The sequence below is a fragment of the Bos indicus genome, chromosome 19 (genome assembly GCF_029378745.1).
Source record: "Bos indicus isolate NIAB-ARS_2022 breed Sahiwal x Tharparkar chromosome 19, NIAB-ARS_B.indTharparkar_mat_pri_1.0, whole genome shotgun sequence".
NCBI classification, from domain to species: Eukaryota; Metazoa; Chordata; class Mammalia; order Artiodactyla; family Bovidae; genus Bos; species Bos indicus.
In genome coordinates, this window is record NC_091778.1 from 63,719,889 (window position 1) to 63,734,430 (window position 14,542).

Sequence of the window (14,542 nt, forward strand, 5' to 3'; positions counted from 1 at the left end):
TTTGGCCTTTCTCTAAATTGTTCCTCTTTGGACATTTGGCAAAGCTCAGAAAATGGAACTTGCTGAGTCCCTGGGAGTCAGCTAGACACACTGCGCCCGAGCAAGCTCTCTGTCTAAGTCAGTTTCTTGGGCCAAGTGCCCTCCTGACCTTTCTTCCAAGAAAGTCCTCTTCACTCAAGGCTCTGCACTGTACCTGCCCAAGGGCTTGAACATCCTCCCAACTGGACTACAACACAGGAAGGAATTATACACGCTGTCTGAAACACCGTGAGAACGCAACATGTGTTGAATACATCAGTATTTTCCAGCTAAAAACTACAGGATAGTATCTAGTGATAAGTAAGGCCTAGTCAACTTAGTAGATGATTGGAAAAGACAAATATAATATATAAATATATATAAATACTTTAATGTGTATGCTTAGGTATCATAAAAAAAAAAACCTTTGCTAAACAATGCCTGTATAATAGTCCATTTTTAAATATAACAACTGAAATATATCATTACCCAAATTCCTCCAAAAAAATCTACAGAGGAACTTCTGAATGTCCTAAGATCTAAATCTTATTGTTGTTATTGTTACTTTTAATCTGTTTTCATTTAAGAGGAGGAAAGCATCTGAAACCCCTAAGCTCTCTTTCTTACATTCCTATCACTTAAAAACAGCTGAATTGATTTTTTTCCTTTAAAAAAAAACAAAAAAACAAAATTTATCGGCTAGTAATAAAATTCTGAAAATAGAGATTCATGATGGAAAATGGACTCAACCTAAACCACAGCAAGGTTATGATAAAAATAATAATGCTTGGGTTTTAGTCACTTAATTTGGCTCACAGTTTAGAGTATTTTTTTGAATTAAATATATTACAATTTTACTCACTTCAAAGCTTCCTCAAATTTATGGATTTTCTTTTGAGCATCTTCTTTTTCCTTATCAAGTTCACTCTGTAAGTCGTGAATCTGCCATGACAAAGACATAAAATTTACTAAAAGACAAATCAAGTTTCCTCAAAGGAAAAATACAATGAAACAGTAATCTTAAATCCATTCTTAATATAAAATTAGATTTAATATTAATAAATTATTGTTTATTAATAAATTATTAATATTAATAAAATTAATATAAAATTTAGATTTTTCAAGATAGAGGCTTGGTTAACCATAATCATTTACCATGAAATTATTTTAATACTATTCTTCTGATAATAACTTTCTGGTCAAAGGTAATCATTGTTTAAATGTGCCTGCATGTGGAAACCCTGTAAAATAAACTGATATGTACCTGTGGTGGATTCATTTTGATATTTGGCAAAACTAATACAATTATATAAAGTTTAAAAATAAAATAAAATATAAAAAAAAATTCAAAAAGGGAACTTCTGAAATTTTTTAACATTCCACATTAACCAAAGGAAAGTAATGTAATGAGATACAGGAGAATACAAAAAATAATGTCTCTATTTGGCTTCCCTGGTGACTCAGATGGTACAGCATCCGCCTGCAAGGCAGGAGTCCTGGGTTCAATCCCTGGGTCAGGAGGATCCCCTGGAGAAGGGAATGGCTACCCGCTGCAGTATTCTTGCCAGGAGAATCCCTTGGACAGAGGAGCCTGGTGGGGTACAGTCCACGGGGTCACAAAGAGTCGGACACGACTGAGCAACTAAGCGCACACACACACATTCCCCAAACACACAGGTTATGATGAACAAGCCGTCTGCTTCCAGAATGATCTGCACAGCCACCCTCTGAGTCTGGGAAGTCCCCCAGGAGCACTGCTCTCCTAGTGTGGTGTCCTTTGACAGATGGCTGGCAGCCAGGAGGCGGCGGCCACGTGAGCACCTCTGCACCGAAAGCTCTTTGTGAGCACATGCAGATGTGCACACCAGTGTGGGCCCCAGCATGGACGCAGTGCAGGGACCTAAAATAGGGAAGGGAGCCCTGCTAAGGCTGGAGGGTCCTCACGGGAGCCACCTGGGGTGCAGAGCCCAGCCCGAGGTCACTCACCAGTGGGGACACCGGGCACTCTCCTGCCGGCCACCCAGGTGAGGCTGGATGTACAAGTCGGGGCATGAGAGACAGGAGAGGACTGAGATCAACACGCACACACAGCCACACACACAACCACACACACACAACCATACACCACCACACAATCACACACACAGTCACACACACAGTCACAGACTTTTTCAGACACTGAGTCAAAACTCCTCAAAAATACCTATATTCAGCTATTTATTCATCTGGACAGAAGCCTATTTAACTCAAAAATCCTTCTTCTTTGGCTTTTTCCTATTATAATTCTCTTTCATTTTTCCCCTCGGCGTTTTAGTGAAATAGGTGGGTAGGGAGGTAGGTAGATAGGCAGACAGACAGGCAGGCAGACAGATAGAAGGTAGACAGACAGACCAAATCAGCTGCTTGGGAACCGAAAGAAGCCGGCGTAGAGGGGAAGGTCTCCACGGCAGGCGGGAAAGCCCCTGCGCAGCGCCGTGCGGGGTGACTTGACCACGGTGAAGTCGGCCCCACCACCGCCTCACCTCCCCTTCCCTCTGACACCGCTTCTCCCCACAAGCACCACACGTCCGGGACCCCCGCTCCCGAAGGGCCTCCTTCCCGGAGAAGCCTGCATCGCGCTCCGCGGAGTCGCGAGTGCGTCAGCGCCGTCCACCGCGGGAGAGGCAGCGGTGCCTCCGCCAGGTGTGGCTGCCACTCCCGACGGGCGGCGCCACGCCAGCACCGCGACCCACTCACGGCTTCTAAACCAAGAGCAGCACTCGAAGGCAGCAGCGGGACGACTGGGTGGGAGGGGCAGAGCCTGTGCCAACGCGCAGGCTTTTGGGCCGGGGCTCCTCACGGGGAAGCGGCTCCTCGTTCGCTTTCACGGCCCAGCGCCCAGCCAACGCGGGGCCACGCGAGAGGACAGGGCCTGCCGGTCTGGGTGTGTCTGCTCCCCACTGAATATGTTTGCACCGAGTGCCCACGGGCTCTAGGGGCTAGGCTGCCGGTTTCTGCCTATGTTCTAGACAGGGGGCCACGCGACTGCCAGCCTCTCCTCCGAGGGCCCCACTGGCAGCGGGGAGCATGCCTCAGAGCCGCCGCTTGCGGTCCTTTCCCTCCTGTACACGGTGAACACCAAAGACGAGTTTCAATCATTTAAACAATGAAAACACAAACCAGACAGTCAAGATACAGCACATATTCTCCAACATGGGAGTGTTCTACAAACACCGGCTTAAGGAGCTGGAAGCACATTTACTGCACGTCTACTAAATGGAGGTTTCACTCCCTTGCACCGTAAGAGTTTAAGGTATCAAAAAAGGCGTGCTCGTGTAAACAGAAAGAGACTTGCTGCACGTAAGGAAACAGATGCATGGCGGGAGACATCAAGGCACAAAGAGCGCGGAGCCACGGAGGTTCACCGGTGGCCCCTGGATGCCCCACCGCACTCCCTGACCACCTGGCCACCTCTGCCTCTCACTGGGGCAGACTCAGCACTGTGGGCTCCACGATTTCTATAGGTCATTTCACTGCGCAATTTCATTTTTTGAAAAGCTTCACTCAAGACACCTTACCTCCTAAAGAAAACCAGGCCAATAGTCGTTGGAAAACACTCCACAATATATGTAAAACTATGTAAATTTTACATTATTTTAACCGAATTAAAAGAATTACATACATGCTAAGCACCATTCCTAATAATTCTGAACTCCATCAGACCTCATGGCAACACAGTGACAATGTGTCATGGTTATAAGTAGACATTTCAACAGTTACAAGCAGACACTTCAGTTCCAGCACACTTCAGGACAAACATGCTTAACATCTGTCTCGTGAACTTCTTTCAGTAAACAGCACCATCTTTTAACTCTCGGACGCGCCTGTTTGGAAAACACGTAGCAGGTTATTTGTAGGAGGCAGGTGTTTCCTCGCTCGTAAAATCATTTAGCCTAACCATTTCCTGATTTAACAGATTAGGACACTTCATCAAACAATGACATTTAGTTTTACTACCTATTATTTGTTTGATGTTCAGAGATCTTAGGAGCAGGCAACAGCCACCAGAGATCAATAAAGACCATGAGATAATGTGTGGGCTTAAACCAGGGGGCGTCTGCTGCTCCTCTGACCTCATAGCACGCTGGCCTCTAACGCTGCCTTCTTATCGGCAGGAGGAAACGACGTCACTCAGATGGCATTTCCTCCTCCTGAACAGATAACTCAGAACCTGGGTTTGCAGGACAGTTACTCAATGCGCACACCTGTAACACCGCCTAACAGCAAAACACCCTGTGCACCGCTCTCTGCTCTCGGGTTACAGAGCCCGGAGCGAGGTGAGGTTGGTGTCAGCCCTCAGAGGAGTCAGAGAGGGTATTCCCTGAGGGGGCACGAGGCAGCAGACCTTCAAGGACTGAGGTCACAGGTTTAATACAGAAGGAAGAACAGATGTCAATTTAAAGGGGCAGATTATGGAATTAAGTGTAAAACAAAAAGCAACATGCTGAGCAACATTCTCTTTCAATACAAATACTGTTAGAACGTATGCAGTGTGAACAAATATGCTTCTTTTTCTTTACAGAAGGTGTTATTTTAAACACACACTCATTGGAAAAGACCCTGATGCTGGGAGGGATTGGGGGCAGGAGGAGAAGGAGACGACAGAGGATGAGATGGCTGGATGGCATCACTGACTCGATGGACATGAGTTTGAGTGAACTCCGGGAGTTGGTGATGGACAGGGAGGCCTGGCGTGCGGCGATTCATGGGGTCACAAAGACTCAGACACGACTGAGCGACTGAACTGAGCTGAACTAGTTAATGTTACTTAAAAGCGAGGCCACCTGACCGCTCACAGACAGGGAAAGTCTATGGTCACCAAGGTGCCGGATTACGCGACTGTGTCTGCTCCCTGAAGTGAAGCAGACTAGGACGGGGAGGTGGCTGCCAGGGAGGAGTTATCTTTAACACGGCTTCCTGTGTGTGTCCACCAGGCAGGGGGCTGGTCCGAAACCTGAGTTTACTTGGTGGCCGGACAGCCAGAAAGAACAGCGGTAGGAGACTGTCTTCCAGCTCTGTGTCCCCCAGCCCCCAGCTGGACGCTGTGAACTGAGTGGCCTCCTCTGGGCACCAGGGCCCCGGGGCCCACAGGGGTGCAGACGGCATCTCCCAGGAGGAGGGCTGCCAGCTGGGTAACAGAGCAGGAGGCCAGGGAGGGGTCCCTGACGGATCAGGAGCCAGTTACCCGCCCACAGTACCAACAGGGACTAACAGGTATACCCAAGGGTGTGGATGCCTCAGATGGTGGGCAGTGAGGCTTATGATAATACATGGTCTTCGTTGGGGAAGTCAAATATTAATATTTATGAAGCTGCAAAGCTCTAAAGTGGAAACCAAAAAAAAATTCCTTATTTCAGGGAAAGCAGTATTTCTCCTGCTCAGATATCATTTTGTAGGCATGAAATACATTCAATATCTTGCATTGAGCTGTATTAAAACCGCAGGGGGAAATTTTTAGCAATAGGAAAACTTATTACACTTTTAAAGAGCACATACTTCGGTCCGTGCATGTCACAAGAAACCCCAGGCCCTGGAGAGCAAGCTGTGCGGCCTGTCCCGAGCCCTCCTGCACCCAGGGCCCAGGGGGCCGCTCCCCAGGAGGGCGCACAGCACACACCCGAGGGGACGGCACACACACGTCAGACGTGATTTCACGGCCTTTTAAGGATTTTGTGCCACACAACCTGCTAAGAGCCGAGGGGGTGACCTTCTTCTCATTTTCCATTATGTGTGTATTCTACAAGCGGACCAATTTGGTGGATGCTACAGCTTACCGTTGTAATTGCTGCTAATTACAAAGCAGCGACAAAACCTCTGCTATCGCACCTACAGTTACAGAGCAAACAACAAATTCAAAGCAGGTTTGAAAGCCACAGACCCTGCAGAACTCTGTCCTTGATCCCTGAAGGTGTGACAGGGTGGCCATGAACACCCACTGACCACTGACAACAGGGAGCCCAGCACGCCGCGGTAGAAGCAGTCACTACTCTAAACGACACGAAATAACTGCAAATCGACTTGTTTTTACTAATCAGTTGCAGTGACAATTCTTTCATTGTTTCATATTCTTTGGTTAATTATTTATTTAGAGTTTTATTATACATATGATACAACAGGAAAAAATAACTCCCATCAATTATATTTTTAAACTAGTAAAAACAAAATATAACTTCAAAGGGTTATTATGAGAGGTGAACATAATAATACTCTTCACTCATTAAATAAAACACAGAAGTGGTATTTTAATGTCAATATAATTAAGAATCAAACTGAAGAAGCTGTTTATAAACATGAAGAATAAAGAAGCAAAATTTGATCACTGGCTAACTGAAATAAACCTAGAAATACAGTCTAGAACGCATGGCTTTATAGAAATTAGCATGACTCTTAACTGCCTCATTTGCTATATAAGTGGCTTATAGCTTCCCACAAAACATATTACCTTTTTTTCAAAGGTGCGTTTTAAGTGACTTCTCTCCATTTGAAACTTATTTTCTTGGTCCTGTGAATAATACATATTTATCTTTATTATACTTAAAATCTCTTCTAGGGTCAATAAAATTAGTAATCTAATGAAACAAGTCAATCTCTTTGATGACAAACTTATTTGGGTTTTGCCAGTAAGTGAGCCCTGCCTGTCCAGTTTTCTACAGCACAGAGACATGAATAGCTTTCTGCTGGAGGCCATAAAATGTCCATTAACTGAAGATGCTGCTACTCTCAAAAGCACTTACGTGACAGTGAGAGAGACACTTTCTGACCCCCAGAGTTAGGAGACCACTTAGAAATGATCGGATGAATCAATATGAAAATAATGTGTTATATCACATATCAGGGTTTGGTACTTTTTGACCAAAGGAGAAAAAGAGTGGGTCTAAAATTCACGGGCCGTCTGGTGTCGGGACGCCACGCTCCCACTGCAGGTGGCCCCGGCTCCGTCTCCGTCAGGGAGCTAGGACCCTGCGTCCACTGGGCGCAGCCAACACCAGACAGATGTATGAACAAGAGGAGCGAAAGAGAAAAGGGAAGAGAGAGCGCCTATCAGGAATGGCGGGCAGTAATTTAAAGAGGACATTATTCTAAAATAATAGTATATTTAAATAAGGTTTATTTTTCAAACTAATCTCATAAGAGTAGATTGTCCAAATTAAAATTGCTCTTCTTAACTCGTCACATTAGCATTTACTTTTGTAAAAATAAGTAACATGAGAAATGATAAGTGCAGTAAAACAACCAGAAACGGTTACCTGCGTTTCTGAGCTTTTTAACTGACACTCACTTATACGTTTACACCCAGAAAAGGACAGTGACTGTTAGCCATTGTTCTGTTTAAAAGCACAGGACTCACCTTGAGCTGCTGCTTTCTCTGAAGTTCTGATTCCTGTAATTGTTGCTTTAATTGACAGATGTTCTGTTCTAGCTCTTTAATCATACCAGATGCCTAAAATAATAAAAAATGAAATTTTGATTTTTATATCATCCTACAAACTTCCAGTTGAATAAATTTACCGTTTTTCTTCTTGAAGTTTCAATTAGAATTAAAATTGTCTATAAATATGAATTTTACAAAAATTTAAGTTAAAAAATCCTTAAAGTGAAAATATAAATTCATAGTATTTAAAGTTATGAAAATACTGATATAAAAAGAATAAGTAAACAGAAAACTTTTTAAATGTTCGTTTAAAAACCAAATCCACTGGAATAGCTATTGGGTTGGTACAAAAGTAATTGCAGTTTTTGCATTGGTGTAATTTGCCATTTGATATTGGAACACATTCTAAATAAATGTGATGGTTATGTTATATACATCATTTTAATGCACATTTTTCATTTTATGGTTTTTTTTGCTAATGACTTATTACTTGCTGTTTATTTTATATTTATTTTAAACTACAGAAAAGATGTTAGACATAAAGCAAATTCGAGTGATTTTCTTATTTGAGTTCAAAATGAGTTATAAGGCAGCAGGGACCCTTGCGCCGACAGCAACACGTGTGGCCGAGGAGCTGCAGGAAGCCGGACGGCGCAGCGGCGGCCCAGGAAGCCTTACGGAGGAAACAGAGTCGTGAAGATTAAAGAGCCGGTCGTCGGACGTTGACGACGACAATCGAGAGCCACCATCGAAGCTGACCCTCTTACTACTACGTAAGAAGCTGCCAAAGAATCCGAGGTAGACCATTCTGTGGTCATTGGTGTTTGAAACAAACTGGAAAGGTGGAAAAGCTCGGTAAGTGGGTCCCTCGGGAGCGGACCACAAGTCAAAACGGTCATCGTTTTGAAGTGTCGTCTCTTATTCTATGCAACAATGACGACCCATTTCTCAATCAGATTGTGATGTGTGATTAAAAGTGGATTTTAATACAACTGGCGATGACCAGCTCAGTGGCTGGACAGAGAAGACGCTCCAAAGCACTTCCCACAGCCAAACTTGCACTAAAAAACAGTCATGTTTCGTGGTCTGCTGCCGGTTTGATACACTACAGCTTCCTGAATCCCTGCGCAACATTACATCTGAGAAATATGCTCAGCAAATCGATGAGATGCACCAAAAACTGCCACGCCTGCAGCCAGCACTGCTCAGAAAGGGCCCGATTCTCCATGACAACGCCTGACTCCGCATCGCACAACCAGTGCTTCAGAAGCTGAAGGAACTGGGCTACGAAGCGTCCCTCATCTGCCATTTTCACCTCACCTCCCGCCAACCGACGACCACTTCTTCAAGCATCTTCACAACTTTCTGCAGGAAAACGCTTCCACAGCCAGCAGGAGGCAGAACATCTTTCTAAGAGCTCATCAAACCCCAAAGCACTGACTGTTATGCTTTGATTTTAAAGCTTTTATGCTTTGATTTTAGAGACTTTAAGCACTGATTTTAATAAGAGTAAACAAACTTATTTCTCATTGGGAAAAATGTGTTGATTGTAGTGGTTCCTAGGCTTCCCTGGTGGCTCAGAGGTTAAAGCGTCTGTCTGCAATGCGGGAGACCTGGGTTCAATCCCTGGGTCAGAAAGATCCCCTGGAGAAGGAAATGGCAACCCACTCCAGTATGCTTGCCTGGAGAATCCCATGGATGGAGGAGCCTGGTGGGCTACAGTCCATGGGGTCGCAAAGCGTCAGACACGACTGAGCGACTTCACTTCACTTTTTGGTTCCCATTTTGATCAGTAAAGATGCGTTTGAGTTTCGTTATAATAATTTAAAATTCAGTCTGAAACCATGATTATGTTTGCACCAACCTAATAATTCTTGAAATATCAAGTAATTGACCACTTAAGCACCGCAGCTATAGGATTTTCTCTTCATAAAGTTTCAGTTATCTGACACAAAAGGGGGTGGGTGCCCTAAGGGAGTCTGTAGGTTCATATACATGTGAGGGCAAGAAAACTAATGTATAACCAAGATCACAAAATATTAATAATAATATTAATTGCTATTGTTATATTCAAACTATTAGCTCTATACATTATTAACACTATTACTGATTACTTAATTAATTAACTATTAACATAACAATGTATAGAGTTATTTGAGTTACTCAAGTAATAATGTACAGTTAGTCAAAAATGTTTTATTAAAACAACTGAACTCTAGTAATCAGTTTAATTAAAAGGGTTGATTTACAGCAGATTTTAATGTATTAAGGATTTGCGTTGTGCTATACATTAGACATTCAGCATTAAATTAAGCAAAGGAGACTCCTTTACACGCCAGATAGTAGGCTTCCACAGGGCACTTCCGGTTCTGTGCTGAGTGAAGGGAATAACGACTCTGGCTGGCTATAGCTTCCAGCTCCTACAATACCTTAGCAGCAGAAAGAGCATGTTCCTCTTTCAGAAGGTTGACATCAGCATCACACTTGGTTTGTAACAGTTTCAGGTTTTGCTCATAATCACTGACGAGATGGTCTTTCTCTTTATGCAGTGTATTGCGCCTAAAAGCAACCAAAGAATAAAATACACTTCCAATGCATTTATCATCAACCTCGACAATGGAATTTTTTAGCCAGTCAAATCCAAATGCATTATCTTTCAATACATCAAATAAGTAAGCACATTTTTATCAAGTATTTTTAAACAGTATGCTTCTTATATTCAATGGTACTTAAAAATTTTAACAAACAGCAGCATTTAAACTGGAAACCTCCCAAGGTTAAATGCACAAGTTTTTAATTTTACCAAATAACTTACAGAGTTAATGTCAGTTTTTTTAGCCACACCTGAGAGTTGTCTGACCTCAGACAATACCTTGCCTTTACTTCTTGTAATTCATTACATGTTATCTGGTAACATCTCTCCAGTTCCAGTTTTTCTTGAATTAATTTCTGTTTCTGTAAATTACTGTTCTCCGCTTCTCCAGTCAGCTGCTGGACACGGGACTCCAGTTCTTTGATCATCTGGTTCTAAAAGAATAGTTCATTGTTAAGAAAGCCTCTGACTTTATAACAATATAACAATTCTGCATCATTAAGTAACCTGAAGAAAAATGCAAGGGATTAGCGATAAGAATATAAAAAAAAAGTACCATAAACCATACTAATAAAAACCAAACCAACCTCTAAATTAACTGTCTTTTATTTAAAAAAAAAAAAAAAGGAGCGCTTTCTACCATGAAAGACAGGCTAACATGTTTGTACACTTTCAGCCTCTCATTTGTTCAATGAGCGGGTATTCATTCACTGAAACAGCACCATTCTGATCCGGGGATATAAGCTTAAGTGCATGCATGCTAAGTCGCTTCACTCATGTCCAACTATTTGGAACCCTATGGACAATAGCCCGTCGGGCTCCTCTGTCCATGGGATTCTCTAGCCAAGATTACTGGACTGGATTGCCATTTCCTTCTCCAGGGATCTTTCTGACTCAGGGATTCAACCCACATCTCTTACATCTACCGCATTGGCAAGAGGGCTCTTTACCACGAGCGTGACCCAGAAGGCCACTATTTACATTAGCACCCTCCCAAAAAAGTATGATAAAATATGTACAAGAGCTACATGTGGTAAATTACAAACCTCTGATGAAAGAATGAGAAAAATCAAAGAACTAAATAAATGGAGAGATAGCCCATGTTCATGGATAGGAAGACTCAGTAATGCAATGTTGGTTATTCCCAACTTGATTTATAGATTTAATGCAACACCAATTAAAATCCCAGAAAATTATTTTATGGATATGAATCAGATCAGATCAGATCAGTCACTCAGTCGTGTCCGACTCTTTGCGACCCCATGAATCGCAGCACACCAGGCCTCCCTGTCCATCACCAACTCCCAGAGTTCACTGAGACTCACGTCCATGGAGTCAGTGATGCCATCCAGCCATTTCATCCTCTGTCGTCCCCTTCTCCTCCTGCCCCCAATCCCGCCCAGCATCAGAGTCTCTTCTAATGAGTCAACTCTTCTCATGAGGCGGCCAAAGTACTGGAGTTTCAGCTTTAGCATCACTCCTTCCAAAGAAATGCCAGGGCTGATCTCCTTCAGAATGGACTGGTTGGATCTCCTTGCAGTCCAAGGGACTCTCAAGAGTCTTCTCCAACACCACAGTTCAAAAGCATCAATTCTTTGACACTCAGCCTTCTTCACAGTCCAACTCTCACATCCATACATGACCACAGGAAAAACCATAGCCTTGACTAGACGAACCTTTGTTGGCAAAGTAATGTCTCTACTTTTGAATATGCTATCTAGGTTGGTCATAACTTTCCTTCCAAGGAGTAAGCGTCTTTTAATTTCATGGCTGCAGTCACCATCTGTAGTGATTTTGGAGCCCAGAAAAATAAAGTCTGACACTGTTTCCCCATCTATTTGCCATGAAGTGCTGGGACCGATGCCATGATCTTCGTTTTCTGAATGTTGAGCTTTAAGCCAACTTTTTCACTCTCCACTTTCACTTTCATCAAGAGGCTTTTTAGTTCCTCTTCACTTTCTGCCCTAAGGGTGGTGTCGTCTGCGTATCTGAGGTTCTTGACATTTCTCCCGGCAATCTTGATTCCAGTTTGTGTTTCTTCCAGTCCAGGTTTCTCATGATGTACTCTGCATAGAAGTTAAATAAGCAGGGTGACAATATACAGCCTTGACGAACTCCTTTTCCTATTTGGAACCAGTCTGTTATTCCATGTCCAGTTCTAACTGTTGCTTCCTGACCTGCATACAAATTTCTCCAGAGGCAGATCAGGTGGTCTGGTATTCCCATCTCTTTCAGAATTTTCCACAGTTTATTGTGATCCACACAGTCAAAGGCTTTGGCATAGTCAATAAAGCAGAAATAGATGTTTTTCTGGAACTCTCTTGCTTTTTCCATGATCCAGCAGATGTTGGCAATTTGATCTCTGGTTCCTCTGCCTTTTCTAAAACTGGCTTGAACATCAGGAAGTTCACGGTTCACATATTGCTGAAGCGTGGCTTGGAGAATTTTGAGCATTACTTTACTAGCGTGTGAGATGAGACAAAAGGCACAAAATACCCAATGCAAAATTGAAAGAGAAGAACAAAGTTGCAAGACTGACACTGCCACTTCAAGACTTACTATAAGACACAGTAATCAAAGCACTGCGGCCTGTCAAAGGAAAAGACAACCAGATCAACGGAACAGAACAGAGAGGCCAGAAAGAGCCCCCCATAAACACGGCCTGACTTGTGACAAGGAAACAAAAGCAGTACAACGGAGCAAAGACAGCGTCTTCAACCAACGGCACTGGGACAACCGGACAACTAACGCAAAAACCAACCGACGCAAAAAGAGGGGTCTAGCGCAGATCTTACACACTAACTCAGAGATCACAGACCTCAATGGAACAACCGGATAACCAACGCAAAAAGACGGGTGTAGCACAGATCTTACAAACTAACTTACAAGACATCACGGACCTCAATGCAAAATGCAAAACCTCAAAAATCCCAGGAAATAACATAGGGAAAGCCTAAATTATCTTAAGTTGGCAAGGAGTTTTTAGATACAATATCCATGGTACAATGCACTAAAGAAATAGTTGACAAATTGGACTTTATTAAGATTAAAATTATCTATTCCACAAAAGACAGTATGTAGTAAGAGAATCAGAACATAAGCCACAGATGGGGAGAAATACTTGCAAAAGACGCATCTGATGAAGGACTGTTATCCAAAATATACAAAGAACTCTTACAATTCAACAATAATAAAATAAAAACCTAATTTAAAAATGGGTTAAAGACTTAGACACCCTACCAGAGAAGATATACAGCTGATGAATAAGCGTAGGAGAGGATGTCCTATCACACGTCACCATATATCATGGAAATGCAGATTAAACAGCAAGGAGACTGCACCCATCAGAACACTGACAGCAAACGCTGACGAGGGTCTGGAGCAACAGGAACTCTCACTAACTGCCGGCAGGAAGGAAAGTAGCACATGCAGCTTGGAAGGCAGTTTGCAGGCTCTTAGAAAACACGCTCTCTTCATACAGCCCAGGAAGAAAACATGCTCTCTTCATACAGTCCAGGAAGAAAACACGCTCTCTTCATACAATCCAGGAAGAAAATACGCTCTCTTCATACAGTCCAGGAAGAAAACACACTCTCTTCATACAGCCCAGGAAGAAAACACACTCTGTTCATACAGTCCAGGAATCATGCTGCTGGGTGTTTGCCCAAATGAGTTAAAATTTGTGTCCACATGAAAACCTGCACACAGATGTTTACAGCAGCTGTGTACTCACAGCTGGCAAACAGCAATGCAGACGCCCTTCAGGAGGCGGATGGATAAACTGTAGTGCGTGTGAGGACGGGACAGTGCTCAGCACTACGGGGAAATGAGCTCTCAGACCACGAAGAGGCACAGAAGAGACCTACAGGCATGTTAATAAGCAGAAGAAACCAACTGGAAAAGTATACTGTACGACTCCAATGACATGATTTTGTGGAGACAACTGCCAGGGGCTGGGTGAGGGGAAAGATGAGTAGGTGGAGACGGAGGATTTTTAGGGCAGTGGAAATACTACGTCCAATACTAACGTTAGGTCAATCTGTGGCATTATGCACTTGCCCAAGTCCACAGAACATACAACACTGAGACTCAACTCTGACGTAAGAGATGGACTCTGGGAGATGGTGCACTCTGGTGGGGGTGTCCATGGTGGTGGGCTCTGCCTGTCAGCAGAAGGGACAGGGCTTATGGGAATCTAGCTTCCCCCTCATTTCTGCTGTGAATAAAATAGCTCTAGAAAAACCAAGTCTACAGAAAACAGGCCCTAGTTTTCTAGTTCTTCCCTTTACCACATGATTCGACTCATTTTTTCAGGCTCAAACTGATTTTGGAAATAAATTTTCTGTATAATGTCCATCCTAATTCCAACATACAAAGATCAAATTGTCAAAGACTCACTTACCCTGAGAGTCTCTTAGCAATTAATTCCAATAATCTATATGTTCGCACAGGAGACAGATACTAAATAAACAGACCAAAATGGGCCAACACAATCTGCTTGGCCCTGTCTGTGAAGGCCG

At 43.2% G+C, this 14,542-nt stretch overlaps 1 protein-coding gene across 3 annotated transcripts in view; it reads right to left on the reverse strand.

Moving 5' to 3' along the window:
* CEP112 (centrosomal protein 112) overlaps positions 1-14,542 on the reverse strand; it is a 322,059-nt gene that overhangs the window by 227,067 nt on the left and 80,450 nt on the right. For 2 of the 3 annotated variants that reach the window (XM_070774229.1, XM_070774231.1), the window contains exons 13-17: positions 10,290-10,456; positions 9,859-9,988; positions 7,406-7,498; positions 6,500-6,559; positions 881-960 (exon numbers count right to left, since the gene is read on the reverse strand). In XM_070774229.1, the coding sequence (XP_070630330.1) occupies positions 881-960; positions 6,500-6,559; positions 7,406-7,498; positions 9,859-9,988; positions 10,290-10,456 (530 nt within the window). The remainder of the gene's footprint in view (positions 1-880; positions 961-6,499; positions 6,560-7,405; positions 7,499-9,858; positions 9,989-10,289; positions 10,457-14,542) is intronic. The other variant, XM_070774228.1, reaches the window with a different exon arrangement.